This window comes from Microcaecilia unicolor, chromosome 6, assembly GCF_901765095.1.
Source record: "Microcaecilia unicolor chromosome 6, aMicUni1.1, whole genome shotgun sequence".
Taxonomy (NCBI): Eukaryota; Metazoa; Chordata; class Amphibia; order Gymnophiona; family Siphonopidae; genus Microcaecilia; species Microcaecilia unicolor.
In genome coordinates this window covers 226,195,067-226,215,075 of record NC_044036.1, presented here as the reverse complement: position 1 = coordinate 226,215,075, position 20,009 = coordinate 226,195,067, and the positions used below count along the sequence as shown (strand labels likewise).

The following is a 20,009-nucleotide window of genomic DNA, read 5'->3' as shown; positions in this document are numbered from 1 at the left end:
TAGTAGTGTCGGTTTGTTTACTACATATCTGGCGTTGATATAGCCGATTTGAATTTTTTGGTATGGTGTTATGTGGATTGTTGTTAGTTGTCATTTAATTGTTATTGTGGTTTTATTTTGGGGGTTCTTTCCCTTCTGTTTGGGTTGTCCGCGTGTTGGTGTTCTTCCTTTGTTTTGGTTGTAGTCGGTTTGGTGAGGCAGGGTGTGTCTGGTCAGTCTTTGGGGATGATGTAGTATGGGGATGATATTGCTTTCTGCGAGTGGGGTAGTTATTGTTAGGTGGATCAGTGATAAAGAGTAAATTACTAGGAGTAATTTGAAGGCATTAATTTTGGTGGTAGATTCCATAATCGTTATAACACCAGGTTTCTCAAGGCAGATGAATCTATCAGGGAACTGGATATCCGACCTCACTGAAATCTACTACTACTATTTAGCATTTCTATAGTGCTACAAGGCGTACGCAGCGCTGCACAAACATAGAAGAAAGACAGTCCCTGCTCAAAGAGCTTACAATGTAATAGACAAAAAATAAAGCAAGCAAATCAAATCAATTGTGTACAGGAAGGAGGAGAGGAGGGTAGGTGGAGGCGAGTGGTTACAAGTGGTTACGAGTCAAAAGCAATGTTAAAGAGGTGGGCTTTCAGTCTAGATTTAAAGGTGGCCAAGGATGGGGCAAGACGTAGGGTCTCAGGAAGTTTATTCCAGGCGTAGGGTGCAGCGAGACAGAAAGCGCGAAGTCTGGAGTTGGCAGTAGTGAAGAAGGGAACAGATAAGAAGGATTTATCCATGGAGCGGAGTGCACGGGAAGGGGTGTAGGGAAGGACGAGTGTGGAGAGATACTGGGGAGCAGCAGACAGGATGCGAAAACGGATAGGGAGCCAGTGAAGCGACTTGAGGAGAGGGGTAGTATGAGTAAAGCGACCCTGGTGGAAGACGAGACGGGCAGCAGAGTTTTGAACCGATTGGAGAGGGGAGAGGTGACTAAGGGGGAGGCCAGCAAGAAGTAGATTGCAGTAGTCTAAACGAGAGGTGACAAGGGTGTGGATAAGGGTTTTGGTAGAGTGCTTGGAAAGAAAGGGGTGGATTTTACGGATGTTGTAAAGAAAGAAATGACAGGTCTTGGCAATCTGCTGGATATGAACAGAGAAGGAGAGAGAAGAGTCAAAGATGACCCTTTGACTCTAGCTATCTCTATTGTATAGAAGAACAGAGAAGAAAAATGAGCACAAACTATAGAGTTTATAATTGCTGTTTCTACTAGCTACAATAATTGTTGAAGTTGTTTTAGTGATAGTCACTTGTTATTTATTTTCTCCTCCACCTTTTAAGGCACTGCTGCAGGAATTGATGCATGAATTTATGATACTTCAGGAGTCAGACAGCACACCAGAATGAGAGAGAAATCTTCTTTATTTGCCAGCAAACAAAGTAGAACATCAGCATTAAGTCTCTTCTTCTCTTTCTCAGCTCTCTTTGTCTCTCTCTCAGCTCTCTGTGTCTTTGTGGCTTCTGTCTCAGCTGCTTCTCTTCTTATGCTGTCTTCTCCTTCTTCTGTCTGTTCCTTCTGTCCTTCTTTCTCTTCTGAGCTCCTTCTGACGTAAACTGCTTCTTCTCCCACTTAAATACAGTTCTATCTAGCCTAGCCTAGCCCCCTTACTCGCCAATTGGTTAAGGAATAGATTGATTTCCTTGCCTCAACCAATCAGCTCCATACAAATATCAGTTACATAGGTTCCAGACATCCTAAACTGACCTGTGACCTGGGGCCCCTTACACCAGACATTTGGGCTCCAGTCTCTTACATGTTATTATGATTGATTTCTCATCTATAGCTTAACCTGGGTTCACTTAGAGGATAATGGATATTCTTACATTTATTATTCTCATATTCCTAGTACTAACTGCTAACTAAACTCTGGCATTCATTAAAGGGGTCAAGGGCCAATCTTACTTAATGGCATACATATCGGGTTATTACTTTCAAGACCATTCCTACATTTTACCTATAATTAATCAAGGAGAAGAGAGCTGACTAGTCCTGACCTCTTTCACCTATCAGCTTATACATTAAACCAGCCAGAACTGCAGATAAGTCAAAACACATGTTTGACCTCTTCACTGCAGTCCTTGCTTGACCTCTCAAACAGCAGACAAAGAGTAATACAGAATTTAACAGACATTCTACACAGACACAAAACTTATTAATTTACACAGAATACAGCATATTCTAAAATAAGCATCCTTATAAGACATATTCTACATACTTATAATGGTCTATATATCTATATCTAAGCTATCTCCTTATAACAAAATCTACATATCAAGCACTTCTAAATAGTATTTCAGCCTATTCCTTAAACTACAATATGTCATATGTCTGGCTCATGCCTTTGTTCATTCATAATAATATCCCCTCAAGATTTAATAGTATACAGATGTGCCAGCTAGCATTGGCAATTCACAAAGGACAGAGTTTCATTTCTCACTGACCTTTCTAACCTTTTGCTCGGCCAAGCTAGACATTGAGTAATTAACTCCAGCTTGCATTCCTTCATTTGCAGGACTGAGAATTTAAAATAGTATTTGAGCACCTTTAAACAGAATTAACCCTTAATATGATTTCTTATATATATTATGCCCATGGCTGCCTCAGCACTACCTATCCAACTGAAACAGCTTTACACTTCTTACAAGTGGACCAACAACAAAGAACGTCAGCGTGGATGCAGCAGCTTATAGGTTTGCTTGCTTTGTTTTAAGTGAATGACAATGACGGCGGTTGACCGGGGGGAAGTAGAAACAGAGATTAACCAAATTGGCTTCCTTGCTTACAGTGGACTAGTCACTGGCTCACTTCCACTCGTGTCTATTAAACCTCCTTGGGTTAGATGAAACCTCGAGCTAGTTCAAGGAGGTTGGATTGGACAATCTAAACCCTTGCTTGAAACCAACAGCTTCTGGAATTTGCTTAAGGTGGGAATTAATTGGCTGAGCCATTTAGGGAAGTGGCGAGGTAATTCAGAATGAGGCTTGAAACGCGTAGATCTGTCTCTGTTCTGTTGACGCTTTACGACTGCTTTGGAGTCGTGCATTACGGGGGTTGTTGTGACTCGAGCTGGTGTAATCGGGAGCAAGGAGGAGGCGAGGGTCTCTTAGCGAAGTAAGGATTCTACTACGGTATTGTGTTTTCTTTGAGGTGGCAGATGTGGCGGGTGAGGCTTTTGACAATGTTGGAAAGAATAAGATTAAATGGGAAAATGCAGTGATTTGTTGTTACAATATGTTTGGTGTATAAGAAGTGGTAAGGGGGCTGTTAGTATGCTTTGGAGTTTTTGCATGTTGGGGACTTTTTCGGATTAGGAAGTTGCTGTTTATTGCATGCATGATGTTTCAGAGTTGTACACGACTATCTCCCCAATCTACTTGCTATAGAAATGCTAAGTAGTAGTAGTAGTACTTGCGCTGAAGAAAATATCACTATAAAGTACTAGCAAGTAACATCCAATTTCCTTAAAATAAAAGTAAAAGGAGGAAGAAGTGAACATTATTGAATTTGGACTTTAATATTGAAAAAAAAGGGGGGGTGGGGAGTCCAAATATATATATATAAAAATGGAATTGTATAGGCGTTTTTTTTTTAGGGCTGATGAAGAAGTAGAGCGGGTTATATTAGTCCAAGCCATATTTCAGACGTGACCTAAGCCACTGAAGTCCTTTTTTCCTCCGTTTCCTTTTATTTTGAGCAAATTGGATGTTAGTCGTTAGTATTTTATAATGAAACTTGTACATGACGAATGGGGGATCGTAATACTCGTCCTGAATTGGGAGGAAGGTTCAGGGTTGCTTTTTTTTTAGACTGCAGCCGCGTTAACTGGTACTAGTGCTGTTAAGTGTGCTTGTGCTATGATCTCAGCAGTCCTGATAGAGCTGACTCAGCCGGGCCCTACCGCACCGCAAGCAGGTATTGTGGTATTTTTTTTTTTAACCATGCTGGATGGTTTGGGCACACAGTAGCTGTTGGGGGAACTGTTATTTATTTGTATTAAGACTGCACCTTTTTCAATAGAAGCTCAAGGTGCGTTACATCCCGGTACACTAGATATTTCCTTGTTTTTAGAGGGCTCACAATCTCTCTGATCCCAGGTTGCCATGGAGCCTAGAAATTGTATGCCTCTAAATTTGTATGTGTTTTTGTTTTCCCTGTGCAGCGTCCTCAAATAATGCATCTCTTAGATCTGCATCACAATTTGGCTGAATGTGAGCTTGAGCTATTTGGTGCAGGAAGTTAGATAAGTCTCATGCTTTGTCTTGTGGGACTACAAATCGTGAAACCATCCCAAAGTTTCTTAAGTTTAGAGCTGAATCACATTGCAGAACTGGAAAATTCACTAATTGAGACAGTTCCTGCAGATAGCAAGGTAAGGGCAATAAGTGGCAGATCCCAAGCACAGTAGTTGCTTGGGAGTGACTGTTGAGAGCCAGAGAAAGACATGGGGGAGGGGCTATGAGAGAGAGACCTATCGAATGAATGGGCCGATGATCAGAAGCAAACGAAGGCGCTAGAGGCTATTAGCGCCATATTAGTGCCTGCATTTGCTACCACCCCATGATCAGTGCCCTCGAGCATGTGAAACAATGCGCTTGTGGGCTCTCAACGCAACTAGCATGCACATGCGTGCAATACAGGGCTCTTACTTCAAGTAGCATGCAAATGCAAACGTATTCCGTCTCAGCGATCAGCAAGCAGTGTGCTAAATCCTATTCCAGCTCGGAGCTGGTGTTAGGGTTTGTAGACCATTGAAGAGGAATGGTGAGCCCTGTCCAGCATGCTAGCGGGGAGGGGGCTCCCCTGGCCCCCCCCCCTGTAGGAGCAGGAACCCCAACTCTTCCCCGAGCCAGCAATATGGGGGCTGGAGGTCCAGTGGAGCTCTGGTCCTCCCCGACCACCCCTTGACAAATTAAGGGGGGCTGGAGATCTGGTGGGTCTCTAGCCCCCTCCCCCCCCCCCCGAAAAGGTCTGGTGGCCTAGTGGGCAGCGAATCGAGCCCCCCCTTCACACGTTATGGTCTAGCTGCCCTCTCCCCCCCCCCCCCCCAGTACCTTTGTTGGATTAGGGAGATAGACTCTCTCCTTTTCCAGCAGCGCTGCCTCAAAAATGGTGGCGCCTCCAGCCCCCCCTGAACGTGTGTCTGGGGGACTGGAGATCTGGCGGACCCCGTGTTGCTGGCTCGGGGTGGGGTCACTAGGCCACCATGGACCTCCAGACCTGTCAAACAAATGCTGGAGGATGCGCTCAGGCACAATCCTCTCGCGCTTTAACCTATAATCAGAGATGATAGTGTGCATAAATTTGCATGCTATTATCTCTGATCATAGGGATGGTAAAGCCCTGCGCTGTTCCAGTGCTATTTTAAAAGTGCTGTTTGGAATAGTGTGGGGCTTTCGATCATCTGGGCATGTTAGGGGGGCAGGGACAGGTATGAGGGAGAAAGAGGAGCTGGGTGAAGGTTGGGGGAGACAGGTATGAGAGAGAGTGGGAGAAGAAGGCATGTGTGAGAGAGAGAATGATGGTGACCCCTGATATGTGAAACAGAGGTAATTGGCTGTTAGCACCTCTTTTGATAGGTGAAGCAGTCACACAGCTGAAAACCTGCTTTGTGAAAATAACCTTAGTAAATCAGTTTCTAAAAGAGCTACTGCTGTTATGAGAGAGGATTATCAAATTAATTGGAGACAATGTTGGAGTGGTGGGAAGATAGAAGAGAGCGCTGTCCCAGCTGCTGGCTTCTATAATTAATGAAAATTTGTCAAGGCCTGCATTAAGGCTCATGTGATTCTGACATTTTGAAGCAGCAGTGAATTGATTTATTTACCCATTGCCAAAGCGCTGGGCTCAGTATTTTGTTAGATCCCAAAAATGTTTTTTTTTTTTTTTTTTACCTCGGATTAATTAAAAGTAGTTTTTAAGTGTTATAATTAGCCCCCAGATAACCTGAGAACTTACACCAAAAAGGACTTAGAAAATCAGATTGGTGAAACAAGTCTTAATTAGTTGATTATTTCCAAAAGTACACTGTTGCAAGAATGGGTGTCTCTGAAAGCAAGCAGGCACACACACACAATTCTTAAGGTTTACAAGTTATATAGTCTTTGTCTGCCCCTAAGTTTCTCATTGGATATTGATCACATTTACTCCTTCAGTGCATCATTGCTAATTATCATATAACAGTTCCCTTTCAATTGAGCAAGCCTGACCCTTTGTTAATTCTTCTGCTCCTGTTGCATTTTATTTTTTTGTTTAATTTGTATGAAGTCTTTATTAAACACTAGTAAAAAAGCCCGTTTCTGAGACGAATGAAACGGGCGCTAGCTAGGTATTTGATTTCTGCAATGATTGTGTTGAAAGTGGTTTATTTTATAATTGTGTTGTGTTGGTAATGAATATTTTTTTTGTGTTGTGGCATTTCATTTATTTTTTGTTTTGTTGTACTGTTGGTTTTGTGGTGTTGGTTTAGGTGTCATCAGTGTGTGTGTGTCACAGAGTGTGTGGCTGTGTGTCAATGATAGTTTGTGTTGTTCTGAAAGTATGAGAGGGTTGTGTTGAGTGGTAGATTGTGAGTTTCTGTGTTTGTGTGATCTTGTGTTTTTGTCTCAGTCTGTTGTTTGGGGGGTGGGGAAATAGTGGGTGGGGGTGGAGAAATGCAAGTGTGTGGTGGGAGAGTGAGTGTCCATCTGTTCATGTTGGGCATCTGTTTTGTGTATTTTTTTTTATTAAGGGTTTGGGGGGGTTGTGTGGGGCGGTACTGTTTTTTTGGGAAGTGAAAGAGAGAGGGTCAAAATTGGAGTATGAGGGCGTGTATGCTGTAGTAATGTTGTAGGTGGGGTGCCGTCTGGATGTGTGTGTGTGTGTGTGTGTTTTTTTTTTCCAGTTGCATTTCTCTTGTGTTTTTTGTTGGCCTGGGGGTTGGGGGCATATGTTGTGGATGGGGCTGCTGTTGTGATATCTGATTCTGCTTCTGTGTGTTTGTGACACAGAGTGTGTCTGTGTATGTTTTACAGAGAGTGTTTGTGTGTGTGTGTGAAATTGAGAGAGTGGAGTAGACTGGGAGTGTTGTTTTTTTGTTTTTGTTGTGTGTGTGTGTATGTTTTACAGAGAGTGTTTGTGTGTGTGTGAAATTGAGAGAGGGTGGAGTAGACTGGGAGTGTTGTTTTTTTGCTTTTGTTGTGTGTGTGTGTGTATGTTTTACAGAGTGTGTGTGTGTGAAATTGAGAGAGGGTGGAGTAGACTGGGAGTGTTGTTTTTTTGTTTTTGTTGTGTGTGTGTGTATCTCAGAATGGAAAGGTTGTTGAGCTGAGAGGGTGTTGGTGTAAGAGGGGGAGAAGGGTGGTTATATATTTAGGGTGAGTGTGTGTGTGTGTTTTTTGTTTTGTTTTGTTGTTGAGGGGTGCGGTGGTTGTGTGAGAGTGTAAGACATTGTTTGTGTGATAGTGTGAGTGTGTGTAGCTGAGAGTTTTGTACGCACTGGGTGTTTGGTGGATGTGTCAGTGTGGTGGTTTGATATTTTGTTTGTATCTCACAATGTCAGTTTTTTTGTTGTTGTTGAATTGATAGGTTGTATGAAGGGGGCTTGGAGGGTTGTTTTTTTATTTTTTGAGGGGGTGGGGGGATTGGGTTTTGCCTGTATTGTGGTTTTTTTTTTTTGGGGGGGGGGGGGGGGGGTCGGTGAATGTCCCTTGCTTGCAAAGTTGGATGAAGTGGTATGTGACTTTGAGGGTGTTTTGTCAGTGTGGGTTATTGTGTGTGGTGGAATGGAGTTACGGTGTGCAGCATTTTTGGTGGTAAACGTGTTTTCTCTGCCCTTTTCTCTCTGCTGTTTTAGCAAGAGCGTGATGAGAGCTCAGATAGAGAGAAAAGGGCAGAGACGGTATCAGTGGGAGGGTGGATCTTGTGTGGGGACTCGGGAGGTAGTCGTTCGGGGAGGAGGTGGAGTGTGATGTTCCAACGTCGTAGAAGGGAGGGAGGATTTGGAGGGCGGTGTTTGTAGTAGAGAGGGAGTTATGCGGGTGGGGGTTAGGTGGTTTTTGCGTGTGTGTGGGTGTGGGGATTAACCTGTTGTCGCCACAAGTTCTGATGCCCTTTTTCTTCTTGTGAATTTTTTTTTTTGCGACGGCGGTTTCTTTTTAATACGTTGTCTGTGACGTTGACTCACGCTGCTGTGATGTGATTGGGCACAGTCGTAGCTGACGCAACCGGAAGTGCGAGACGTCATCATGTCCAGAGATGGATACAGGAGCACGAATGCTTCAAGGTTTTTGTCCACGCTGCCAGCTTCAGAACGTTGGAGGTGCGTTTTATTATATAGGATTTGTCAGGACAACATCACAGAATACAGCAAACCAGAACATAAAATGCAAGATTTAACCATCTTTCGTAAACTACTGAAAACGGACTTATTAAAAAAAAGCATACAACAAACAATCGTCCTAACTTCTAAACAACAACAATGAAGAATAAGATTGAAACGACCTAATCACTTCCCAACACTATTACTCTCACCAAAATACCGTCACCTGAGCAACTACATAAAGCCGACACCTACACAAGACCACAATGTTTTCTTCTACCACATATATAAGCACTTGATTGTAAAACCACGTGTTAACAAGTAAGCAAGTTCACAATGCATTCTTCCACCATGTATGTACGCACTTATTTTTATTTTTGTTACATTATGTACCCCGTGCTTTCCCACCCATGGCAGGCTCAATGCGGCTTACATGGGGCAATGGAGGGTTAAGTGACTTGCCCAGAGTCACAAGTTGCTGCCTGTGCCTGAAGTGGGAATCGAACTCAGTTCCTCAGTTCCCCAGGACCAAAGTCCACCACCCTAACCACTAGGCTACTCCTCCACTTGATTGCAAAATCATGTGCATATCTGAAGTCCGGAAATGGAAATCGCCATAACGGCAAATGTAAACCACATTGAGCCTCGGGGTATGTGTACCTACCCGAGCAAAGGCGGTGCAAGCTTCAGAATCAGGTCCGTTTGCTCCTGAGGATGCCCCTTCCGCGAGCTTGGGACATAGTCCAGCTGCTTGGATCGATGACGGCCACCATGGAACTGGTGCCCTGGGCAAGAGCGCACCTGAGACCTCTACAGTATGCTCTACTCCAAAGATGGTCTCCAGTATCTCAGGATTACCAATGCAGACTCTCTTGGCTCCCTGCGGCCCGACTCAGCATGGAGTGGTGGCTCTCAGACAGCACGCTGTGGCGAGGAATGCCGCTGGCACTCCCCGATTGGTGCCTAGTGGTGACAGATGCCAGTCTGAAAGGCTGGGGCGCACATTGCAAGGGGAAGCATGCCCAAGGTCTATGGACACCCGAGGAGTCGGAGTGGTCCATCGACCGCCTAGAGTTGATAGCGGTGTTTCAGGCGCTTCTGGCCTTTCAAGTGACCCTGGAAGGATTGGCTGTCAGAGTGATGTCGGACAACACGACAGCAGTGGCCTACATAAATCGACAAGGCGGCACTCAGTGCAGAGCTCTAGCCGCGCAGGCCGAACAAATTTGCCACTGGGCCGAGCTACATCTACAGTTTCTGTCGGCAGCTCACATTGCAGGTCAGAGCAACGTGCAAGCCGATTATCTAAGCAGGCATCAGATCGATCCAGCAGAGTGGGAACTTGCAGACGAAGTGTTCCTGCAGATATGTGCCAAGTGGGGCAAGCCCGTGATGGATCTAATGGCGACAAGCTCCAATGCCAAAGTCCCGTGCTTCTTCAGCAGACGGAGAGATCCTCGCGCGGCGGGGTTCGATGCCTTGGCTCAACCCTGGCCTCTGGGCCCTACTGTATGTGTTCCCTCCGTGGCCCTTGTTAGGGCGAGTGCTCCTGCGGATTCGGCTGCATCCAGGAGAAGTGGTTCTCGTCGCCCCGGATTGGCCCAGGCCTTGGTATGCAGACCTCCGACAGATGCTCGTAGAGGATTCCCTTCAGTTACCTCTGGTTCCCAACCTGTTGTCACAGGGTCCAGTGACCATGGAGGACGCCGGCCGATTTGGTCTTATGGCCTGGCGATTGAGAGGGCGCAATTGAGAGGCAGAGGCTATTCCAATAAAGTAATTACCACTCTCCTGCAAGCCCGCAAGCATTCCACTTCTGTGGCTTATGCCAGGATTTGGCGCCAGTTTGAAGTCTGGTGTGCTTCCAGAATGATCACACCCCTGCGGGCTCCTGTCTCGCCGATTCTGGACTTTTTGCAGGATGGTGTACAAAAAGGCTTGGCCTATAATTCCCTGCGGGTGCAAGTGGCAGCATTGGCCTCCCTGCGTGGCAAGGTTGAAGGCGTGTCTTTAGCTGCTCATCCGCATGTGGCACGGTTTCTTAGAGGGGTGCTTCGGCTCTGTCCTCCCGTGCGTGCGCCTTGTCCAGCTTGGAACCTGGGGCTAGTGCTGAAGGCCCTTCAGGGTGCCCCCTTTGAACCGCTTTGGCGTGCTTCAGAGAAAGATTTGACACTGAAGGCCGTCTTGTTAGTGGCCATTACTTTGGCGAGACGGGTGTCAGAGCTCCAGGCGCTGTCCTGTAGAGACCCTTTTCTGCAGTTTTCAGAGTCCGGGGTCACAGTTCGGACTGTGCCTTCCTTCTTGCCTAAGGTGGTTTCAGCGTTTCACCTAAACCAACCTATTTTCTTGCCCTCCTTTGTCGAGGAGGAGTTTCCAGAATCTTTTGGGCAATTGCACCTGTTGGACGTGCGCAGGACTCTGCTGCAGTATCTGCGAGTTACTAACTCTTTCAGGACCTCTGATCATCTGTTTGTTTTGCTATCAGGTCCTCGCAGAGGGTCTCCAGCGTCTAAAGCCACTATTGCCTGCTGGCTTAAAGAATCTATCTTTTCAGCTTATTTGCTTGCCGGCCGGCCTCCGCCTGATGCCTTTAAGGCGCATTCCACTAGAGGAATTTCCTCTTCTTGGGCTGAAACTGGAGCATTCTCTCTTCAAGAGATTTGTAGTGCAGCAACATGGGCTTCTAAGCTCTCTTTTGCCCGACATTACAGGCTGGATGTGGCTGCCAGGAGGGACGCACATTTTGGAGCGCAAGTGCTGGCGCGTGGTGTGGCTTGTTCCCACCCTATCTAGGGATTGCTTTGATACATCCCATCTGTAATGGCTGCATCTGCTTGATGACAAGGAAGGGAAAATTAGGTTCTTACCGTGATAATTTTCTTTCCTTTAGTCATAGCAGATGCAGCCATGATCCCTCCCTGTCTGATGCTATCTGCTGTAAATCTATTTCAGGTTCTGTTCGTATTTCCTGGAGATTCCGTCCTTCGGAGAAAGTCGGAAAACAGTCTTCAGGATTCTTGTTCAATTAAAGGCGGATGACTTAATTCCCTCCAGTTTCATGTTTTGGAGGATGAGTTTATTCCCTCCGGGAGGATGTTTCATTCCCTCCATTCTGAGTTAATGCCCTTTGTTGTAGGGCCATCGTTAGCTGTGAGGAAAGCTTATGTTATTCCCATTGCGGTTTGCCATACTGCTTTGGAAGCTTCAAATACTGAAGAGAGGCAGTGGAGCAAGCTGGTATGAGGCACTGAAAAAAGTGTGCTCTCTATCTCCCTCTGCTGGTTGATGGACACAATCCATCTGTCCCGCCTTCTTCTGACGTCATTTCCTTGACGTCAGAAGAAGGCGGGACATTGAGCGAAGGGAAGACTAGTAGAGATGTCGGGAGCGCCGCCTCTTTCACTGACGCTGTGCCTTCGCTGCTAGCCAGACAGAGGTAAATTTAAAAGAGATTTTGTTGGGGGGGGAGAAGAGGGCGGGCAGTTGGGACATGGGAGCGGGAGGGCGAGGCAAGCATGGCGCGGCGGGGCGCCCCCCAGAGGATGGCGCCCCCTGCCACACTTACCGCGTTGGCACGGCCCTGGTTCCCTGCTTCAACGGTGGTCTCCACTATCTCAGGATTATCAATGCAGACTCGCGTGTGGCTCCCTGTGGCCCGGCTTAGTATGGAGTGGTGGCTCTCAGACAGCATGCTGCGGTGAGGAATGCCGCTAGCGCTCCCCGATTGGTACCTGTGGTAACAGAAGCCAGTGTGAAGGGCTGGGGTGCACATTGCCGGGGAAGGCATGCCCAGGGTCTTTGGACACCCGAGGAGTCAGAGTGGTCCATCAATAGCTTGGAGTTGAAAGCGATTTTCCAGGTGCTTCTGGCCTTTCAATTGACCCTGGAAGGATTGGCTGTCAGAGTTCTGTCGGACAACACGACAGCAGTGGTCTACATAAATCGACAAGGCGGCACTCAGGTCATAGCACTAGCAGCGCAGGCCGCGCAGATTTGCCACTGGGCCGAGCTTCATCTGCAGTTTCTGTCAGCAGCTCATTTTGCAGGTCAGAGCAACGTGCAAGCCGATTATCTGAGCAGGAATCAAATCAACCCAGCGGAGTGGGAACTTGCAGACAAAGTATTCCTGCAGATATGTGCCAAATGGGGAAAGCCCATAATGGATCTTATGGCGTCAAGCACAAATGCCAAAGTCCCGTGCTTCTACAGCAGACGGAGAGATGGCTCAACCTGGCCTCAGGGCCTCCTGTATGTGTTCCCTCCGTGGCCCTTGATAGGGCGAGTACTCCTGCGGATTCGGCTACATCAAGGAGAGGTGGTTCTCATTGCCCCGGATTGGCCCAGGAGGCCGTGGTATGCGGACCTCCGGAGGATGCTGGTGGAGGCTCTCCTGCCTTTACCTCTGGTACGGAACCTGTTGTCACAGAGCCCGGTGACCATGGAGGACGCCTGCCGCTTTGGTCTTATGGCATGGCTATTGAGAGGGCGCAATTGAGAGACAAGGGATATTCCAGTAAAGTCATTTCCACTCTCCTCCTACTTGGCAGATCACTAGTGCTAGACAACGTACCTATTATTTACACAACTCTGTGCTGTGGGGTTCTATGGTAAGGGGGGGAGAGGCTGGATGGCTATCTCTGTTCCTCAACAGAAATGCCCACTCAGCCTCCCCCCCCCCTTACCATACAGCCATGCAGTTTGGAAGGAACAGGTGACCTTCTGTATGGCAGGGAACTACAAGGTCCAGAATGCACTGCAGCAGCAAGGGAATCAGAGTCAGGGGGAGGACTCTAGGCTGGGGAGTGAGAAGCCAGCAGTTGATTGGGAAATTGAACCAGGTGTGAGAGGGTTGCAGGCATCTTTATGAAGAGTGGTGGAAAGCTGTAGGGAGGAGATGGAAACACTGGGGAAGCTCTCTCTGGAAAAGGTGACAGCTGGAGAAGGAAAGTAGATGCTTGTGTTTGACTGAGTTTGAGGAACTGTCTTAAGTTTGAGAAGGGTTTAAGTAGCAGGGTCTGAGTAAAGTGCCTGTTTGCTATGTTTGACTTGAAGAAATGTTTGTTAAAGAAGAAGAAATGTTGATGTTAAAGAAGAAATAAGTCATGAGTAGTATGTTAATTGGCCATTAATAAAACCATTAATTATAAGAAGCCTGGCGTTGATGAGCATTTTGTGAAGGGAGTAGAGGAGGCAGAAAGCTCCCCACTGTTTGAGACAGAATCCTGTGAGTTACTGAGAAGGCTAGAGCCCAGCATTGACTGTGTGTGTGGAGGAAGCTAAGCAGGGTCAGCCCTGGCCGGAGTCTGGAAGGGTGACCAGCTCACAATGGCCACACTTATCACACATATATACCAAAGTTTCTCTGTCACAGGTCACCTGTCATGCAACCCAGATTGCTGCCTCCTCTCAAATCAACCCCAGCATTTGATATGTAGTGCACAAAGTAGAGACACACACACCCTGTTATGTAGAAAAATATAAAATGTGTATTTAACAAAACAAAATATTGAACTATTTACAATAGTCTCTCAAGGGAGGCGTTATTCTCCCCCCTGAATGGCCCTCTGCAGCAGGCTAACGAGCAGCCTCTGCACCCTGAAGTGCTGCTCGTTAGCCTGCTGCAGGAGGCGCAGGGATGGGGGTGGAGAGGGCGGGTGGTTTTAGGCTTTCATCATCATCCCCCTCAAGGGGAGGCATGTCTGCCCATGGATAGGCCTCAGCCTCCTCCTGCCGCCGCTGCCACCCTGTGTATGTAACAGGATTGTCTTTGAGATCAGCACATCCAACATGGCTTGCATCGTGCAGGAGCTGGCTGGCCTGAGGTGGGGGATGGGTAAAGGTGTGGTGAGCCCTGGGCTATACCCATGGGGTGTGAGATGCATGAGATGACATGACGGGGAACCCTGGATGCTGGTCTGACACAGGCAGACCACACTCATTGCTCAGCAGCATGTTTGCATTATGATTTGTGACTTTGGTTGGCTGACCATTTTGGGCTTTTTTTTGGGGGGGGGGGGGGGGGGGGGCGAAGCACATAACTTTAATATGAGGCAATGACATCCACTAAGAGTAGGACCTCAGGCAGGAATACCATGAGGCAATGACATCCACTAAGAGTAGGACCTCAGGCAGGAATACCATGAAACAGTATCATCCCCAGCAATGGGGATACAGAAGTGAGGCATGTCATCTTTAATTTTAGAGGAGGTTAGTTGGAAGTTGCAGCCACACTCATGGTAGGGTAGCTGCAATCTCAGGCCTTGATCTGGGACAGAGGTGTTATGACTTAATAGTTGCCTATTAGCCACATGGAAACTGATATTGTACAGGACATTTGTATTATTAAATAAATACATTAACAAATGAGTACAGGTGCCCTGTTTATAATACTTACGTCAAGCCCTGAGGTGCCGTCTCGCTTCCCTGATCATGTCAGGGTTCTGCCTCTTAATTCGGCAGAACCTCTGCCGGAGGGACTCGAGGTCCTTCTGAATGCCAAATCGTCTGCAAGATATAAGTTTGTACACCAGGAGTCAGGGGATGGCCCTTCTTGCCTTAAGCACACAAACTCATTTGGAAATCAAATAGGGGAGGCTCACATCAATGATTTTTTTTTGGGGGGGGAGGGGGGACATTACATTGGTACAGATGATGTCATTGAGGTGGACATGAGGACAGAGAGTACTGTTTGTGTGCAGTATTGTAGGGATGTGGGAATGTTTTTGCTTTCTAGTACATAGATTCTATTAATAAATGTGCATGTGCACATATCACTGATTACCCTTGAATGCAGACTACAGTTTGTGCTTACATTGCTGAGGGAGCTCTTATATGTGTAGCTACAGGAGGGGGGGGGGGGGGGTGAGCAAACACTTACCTCTCCAACCTGTCCCTTATCTCACCCCAGGCTTGTATGGAGAGAGTCCTGGGGGGCAGGTGGTGGTGGTGGTGAGAGAGAATTCTCCTGTGCTTTACACACAGGTGCACTAGGCACAACGTTTCCTGCTCATTAAAGTTTGACTCCCGTCTGAGAGCCATTTGTCTCAGTGAATAACCGTTGGAATGCGTGCATCGCTTTATATGGACGCCCATGCGTGATGGGCGTTTTTACATGCACAGCTCCATATATGGATGACCATCCCATATATGGACAGGTCAGTACGTGCACGTCTTGGCATCGATAATGGCTCCACACATGGATGGCCGTGACGCATGGACGTTCATGGACTGTCGTCATGCTTACGGGGCCTACGTGCGGAGTTTTCCTTACATGGATCATTATCAAGTGTGCGAACTTCATATAGAACTTGTCTATTAGATTGTAAGCTCTTTGAGCAGGGACTGTCTCTCTTTGTTAAATTGTACAGCGCTGCGTAACCCTAGTAGCGCTCTAGAAATGTTTAGTAGTAGTAGTATTTATACACAATAAAATATGCATGTTCCTTGTATTTCCCATAGCTGCATGTTCCGCAAGTACAGTGCATGTAGTAGCGGACATCCAGGTACGGGGAAAATATAAGGAACATTGAGAAGTATAAAGTACAGTAACAAGGACGCGTTTCTCACATAGCTGCCGTATTTTTCCTATATGTTGGGTGCCCCTGATTTGGGCGTTTTCAACTGCGATAATGGAATGTCTAAGGGCGTCCTTTTTCCTATACTTTGGGCGCCCCTGATTTCAGCGTTATCAACTGCGATAATGGAATATCTAAGGGCGCCCATATTATTTTTCGATTATACCTACCAGATTTTGGCCGACTTAGTGAGGGCGCCCAAATTCAGATCTGGACGACCTTTCAGTTATGCCCCTCTTTGTCTTCTGCCCAGTTCTGCAGCCTGTCTCTGAGCTGGCACCCCAGCCTTTCCCAGTGGCAGCCCTCAATGAGTGAGCTGCTGGATGGCCTTTTGCAACGGTGTGCATCGGCATCAGGGGTGCTGCCACCTACCCTGCCTCCCATTGCGGCCCTGTTTGGCTCTCCGCCTTTGGTGCAGCCTCCGATGTCACGTTGACTGCTACCCAAGCCGCCATTCCCTCGACGTCGGAAGAAGCTTTGCTGGAGTTGAGGCGGGAGCCGACTCAACGCCTTTCTCAAGGACGTGGTTCCTCTAAGTCGAGGCAGGCTTGGTCTCAGCCCTCCAATGAGTAGGTTTTGACTAAAGAAGCTGGAAACTACAGGCCAGTAAGCCTCACCTTGGTTATTGGGAAAGTAATGGAAGCGATGCTGAAGGAAAGGATAGTGAATTTCCTGGAAACCAATAAGTTGCAAGATCCGAGACAACATGGTTTTACCAGAGGGAAATCGTGCCAAACGAATCTCATTGAATTCTTTGATTGGGTAACTGCAGAATTGAATCATCGACATGCTATAGACGTAATCTACTTAGATTTTAGCAAAGCTTTTGACACGGTTCCCCACAGGAGGCTCTTAAATAAACTTGATGGGCTGAAGATAGGTCCCGAAGTGGTGAACTGGTTGACGGACAGACAGAGGGTGGTGGTAAATGGAGTTCGCTCGGAGGAGGGAAAGGTGAGTAGTGGAGTGCCTCAGGGATCGGTGCTGGGGCCGATTCTGTTCAATATATTTGTGAGTAACCTTGCTGAAGGGTTAGAAGGTAAAGTTTGCCTATTTGCGGATGATACTAAGATTTGTAACAGAGTGGACACCCGGGAGGGAGTGGAAAACATGAAAAAAGATCTGCGGAAGCTAGAAGAATGGTCTAAGGTTTGGCAATTAAAATTCAATGCGAAGAAATGCAAAGTGATGCACCTAGGGAGTAGAAGCCCACGAGAGACGTATGTGTTAGGCGGTGAGAGTCTGATATGTACTGAGGGGGAGAGGGATCTTGGGGTGATAGTATCCGAGGATCTGAAGGTGACGAAACAGTGTGACAAGGCGGGTGGCCGTAGCGAGAAGGTTGCTAGGCTGTATAGAGAGAGGTGTGACCAGCAGAAGAAAGGAAGTGTTGATGCCCCTGTACAAGTCATTGGTGAGGCACCACCTGGAGTATTGTGTTCAGTTTTGGAGCCCGTACCTTGCTAAGGATGTAAAAAAAAATGGAAGCAGTGGAAAGAAAAGCTACGAGAATGGTATGGGATTTGCGTTACAAGTCGTATGAGGAGAGACTTGCTGACCTGAACATGTATACCTTGGAGGAAGGAGGAACAGGGGTGATATGATACAGACGTTCAATATTTGAAAGGTATTAATCCACAAACAAATCTTTTCCGGAGATGGGAAGGCGGTAGAACGAGAGGACATGAAATGAGATTGAAGGGGGGGCAGACTCGAGAAAAATGTCAGGAAGTATTTTTTCACAGAGAGAGTGGTGGATGCTTGGAATGCCCTCCCGCGGGAGGTGGTGAAGAAGAAAAAGGTAACGGAATTCAAACATGCGTGGGATATACATAAAGGAATCCTGTGCAGAAGGAATGGATCCTCAGAAGCTTAGCTGAAATTGGGTGGTGGAGCCGGTGGGGGGAAGAGGGGTTGGTGGTGGGGAGGCGAAGATAGTGGTGGGCAGACTTACACGGTCTGTGCCAGATCTGGTGGTGGGAGGCGGGACTGGTGATTGGGAGGCGGGGAATACATAGTAACATAGTAGATGACGGCAGAAAAAGACCTGCACGGTCCATCCATAGTGCTGGGCAGATTTATACAGTCTGTGCCAGAGCCGTTGGTGGGAGGAGGGGATAGTGCTGGCAGACTTATATGGTCTGTGCCCTGAAAAAGACAGGTACAAATCAAGGTAAGGTATACACATGAGTTTACCTTGTTGGGCAGACTGGGTGGGTCTTTTTCTGCCGTCATCTATTATGTTACTATGTAACAGCAGGAGCCAGAGGAGAATCCACGGTACTTTTCGGAGGATGAGTCCTATGGCATCCCCTCTGAACCCTCCCCTGCACTTGAAAGGAGAAAATCCCCTCCAGTGAGCCCTTCATTTCCATTTTTTTGTGAAGGTTATGGCTGCTACCATTCCATTTCCTTGAGAGGTTGAGGACCAGCCCAGGACCAAGATGCTCGAGGTCCTAGACTACAAGTCTCTTCCTAGAGAGGTTGTGGCTATCCCTCTCTACGAGGTACTCCAAGAAGCTCTTGTTCGGAATTGGGAGTCCCCTCTGTCAATCCCTGTCCTGCCCAAGAAGATCGACACTATGTACTGGATCCATCACACCTGGATTTGATAACCCCCGGTTGCTTCATCATTCCATGGGAGTGGAATCTGCCCTCAAAAGAGCCAGGAGTTCTAGAGACTATGCTTTGGCACCTGCAGGCGGAAAGCTAGAGCCTTGGACTCCTTTGGGGAGCAAAGTGTAGCATCTTTCGCACAGAGTTCTGCCAAGTAGACACTCGTGAAGAGGTGGTATGGTTGTATACGTGACACCAGCATAGAGGTTTCTCAGGTTTGAGCCTCTCAGCAGGTCCCAGCTTGGCAGATGTTGAGGCTTTTGGGCCACATGTTGTCCATGGTTTATTTGACACCCGTGATATGCCTTCACATGAGATCAGCCAAGTGGACCCTGGCCTCTCAATGGTGCCAAGCCACAGGGATGTCTGTTGGTGGTAGACCGTTCAATCCAATTTGACTCTGGGAGTCCCATTCCAAATCCCTCAGCCATGAAAAGCGCTGTCAGCGGATGCATCTCTTCTGGGTTGGGGAGCTCAGGTAGATGGGCTTCACACTCAAGGTGCTTGATCCACCCAGGAAATGGATCTCTGAATCAATCACCTGGAACTTCAGGTGATCTGGATTGCTGTAATGGCTTTCAGAGATTGGCTGTCTTGCCAAATTGAGCTCATTCAAATGGACAGTCAGGTTGCCATGTATTACACCAACAAGCAGGGGGGCACTGGATCACACCCTCTGTATCAGGCTGTCTGGATGTGGCGTTGGGCTCGCAGACATGACATGTGCCTTCAAGCCAGTTATCTGGTAGGCAAAATTAACAGCCTGGCCAATAGACTGAGCAGGGTTATGCAACTGCATGAGTGGTCTCTCAACATGGGCATTGCCCAAAAGACCTTCCGAGCGTGGGGCACACTCTAGGTGGATCTTTTTGCCACTCACATGAATCACGAAGTCCCTCAGTTCTTTTACGGGCTTCAGGCCCATGACAGACTAGCATCAGGTGCCTTCCTCCTTCATTGGGAGACAGGCCTTCTATATGCATATCCTCACATTCCTCTCATGGGGTAGACTTTGCTGAAACTCAAGTAGGACTGTGGGACCATGATCCAGATTATGCCTTACTGGCCTCGGTAGATCTGTTTCTTTCTTCTTCTGGAGTTATCCTCCGAAGAACCATGGAGTGTTTTCTGACCCTGATAATGCAGAATGAAGGATCTCTTATATATCCCAAACTTCAATCTCTGGCCCTCACAGCCTGGATGTTGAGAGCCTAGAATTTGCTTCCTTGGGTCTTTCAGAGGGTAGCTCCCAGGTTTTACTGTCTTCCAGGAAAGATTCCACTAACATGTGTTACTGGTTGTGAGAGCAAGGCCCTAGATCCCATTTCCTGCCCTACATAGACCCTGCTTGAATACCTTCTGTCTGGTTTCAAGGCCAACTCCATAAGAGTTCACCTCATTGCAATTAGTGGATATTATCAACGTGTAGAGGGTAAGCCCATCTCTGGACATCCTGTATTTGTTTGCTTCA

General features: G+C 47.2%; 1 protein-coding gene across 3 annotated transcripts in view; it reads left to right on the top strand.

Annotated features, from left to right (window-relative positions):
• The first annotated feature begins 3,042 nt into the window (after positions 1 to 3,042).
• Positions 3,043 to 20,009, top strand: part of SLC31A1 (solute carrier family 31 member 1) — a 211,652-nt gene continuing 194,685 nt past the window's right edge. The window contains exon 1 of one of the 3 annotated variants that reach the window (XM_030207168.1): positions 3,043 to 3,144. Coding sequence is in view for 1 of the 3 variants with exons in the window: in XM_030207167.1 (XP_030063027.1) it covers position 3,163 (1 nt within the window). In the remaining 2 variants the exon portion in view is untranslated. Of the gene's footprint in view, positions 3,216 to 20,009 lie in introns of all 3 variants that reach the window. The other 2 variants (XM_030207167.1, XM_030207169.1) reach the window with 2 other exon arrangements.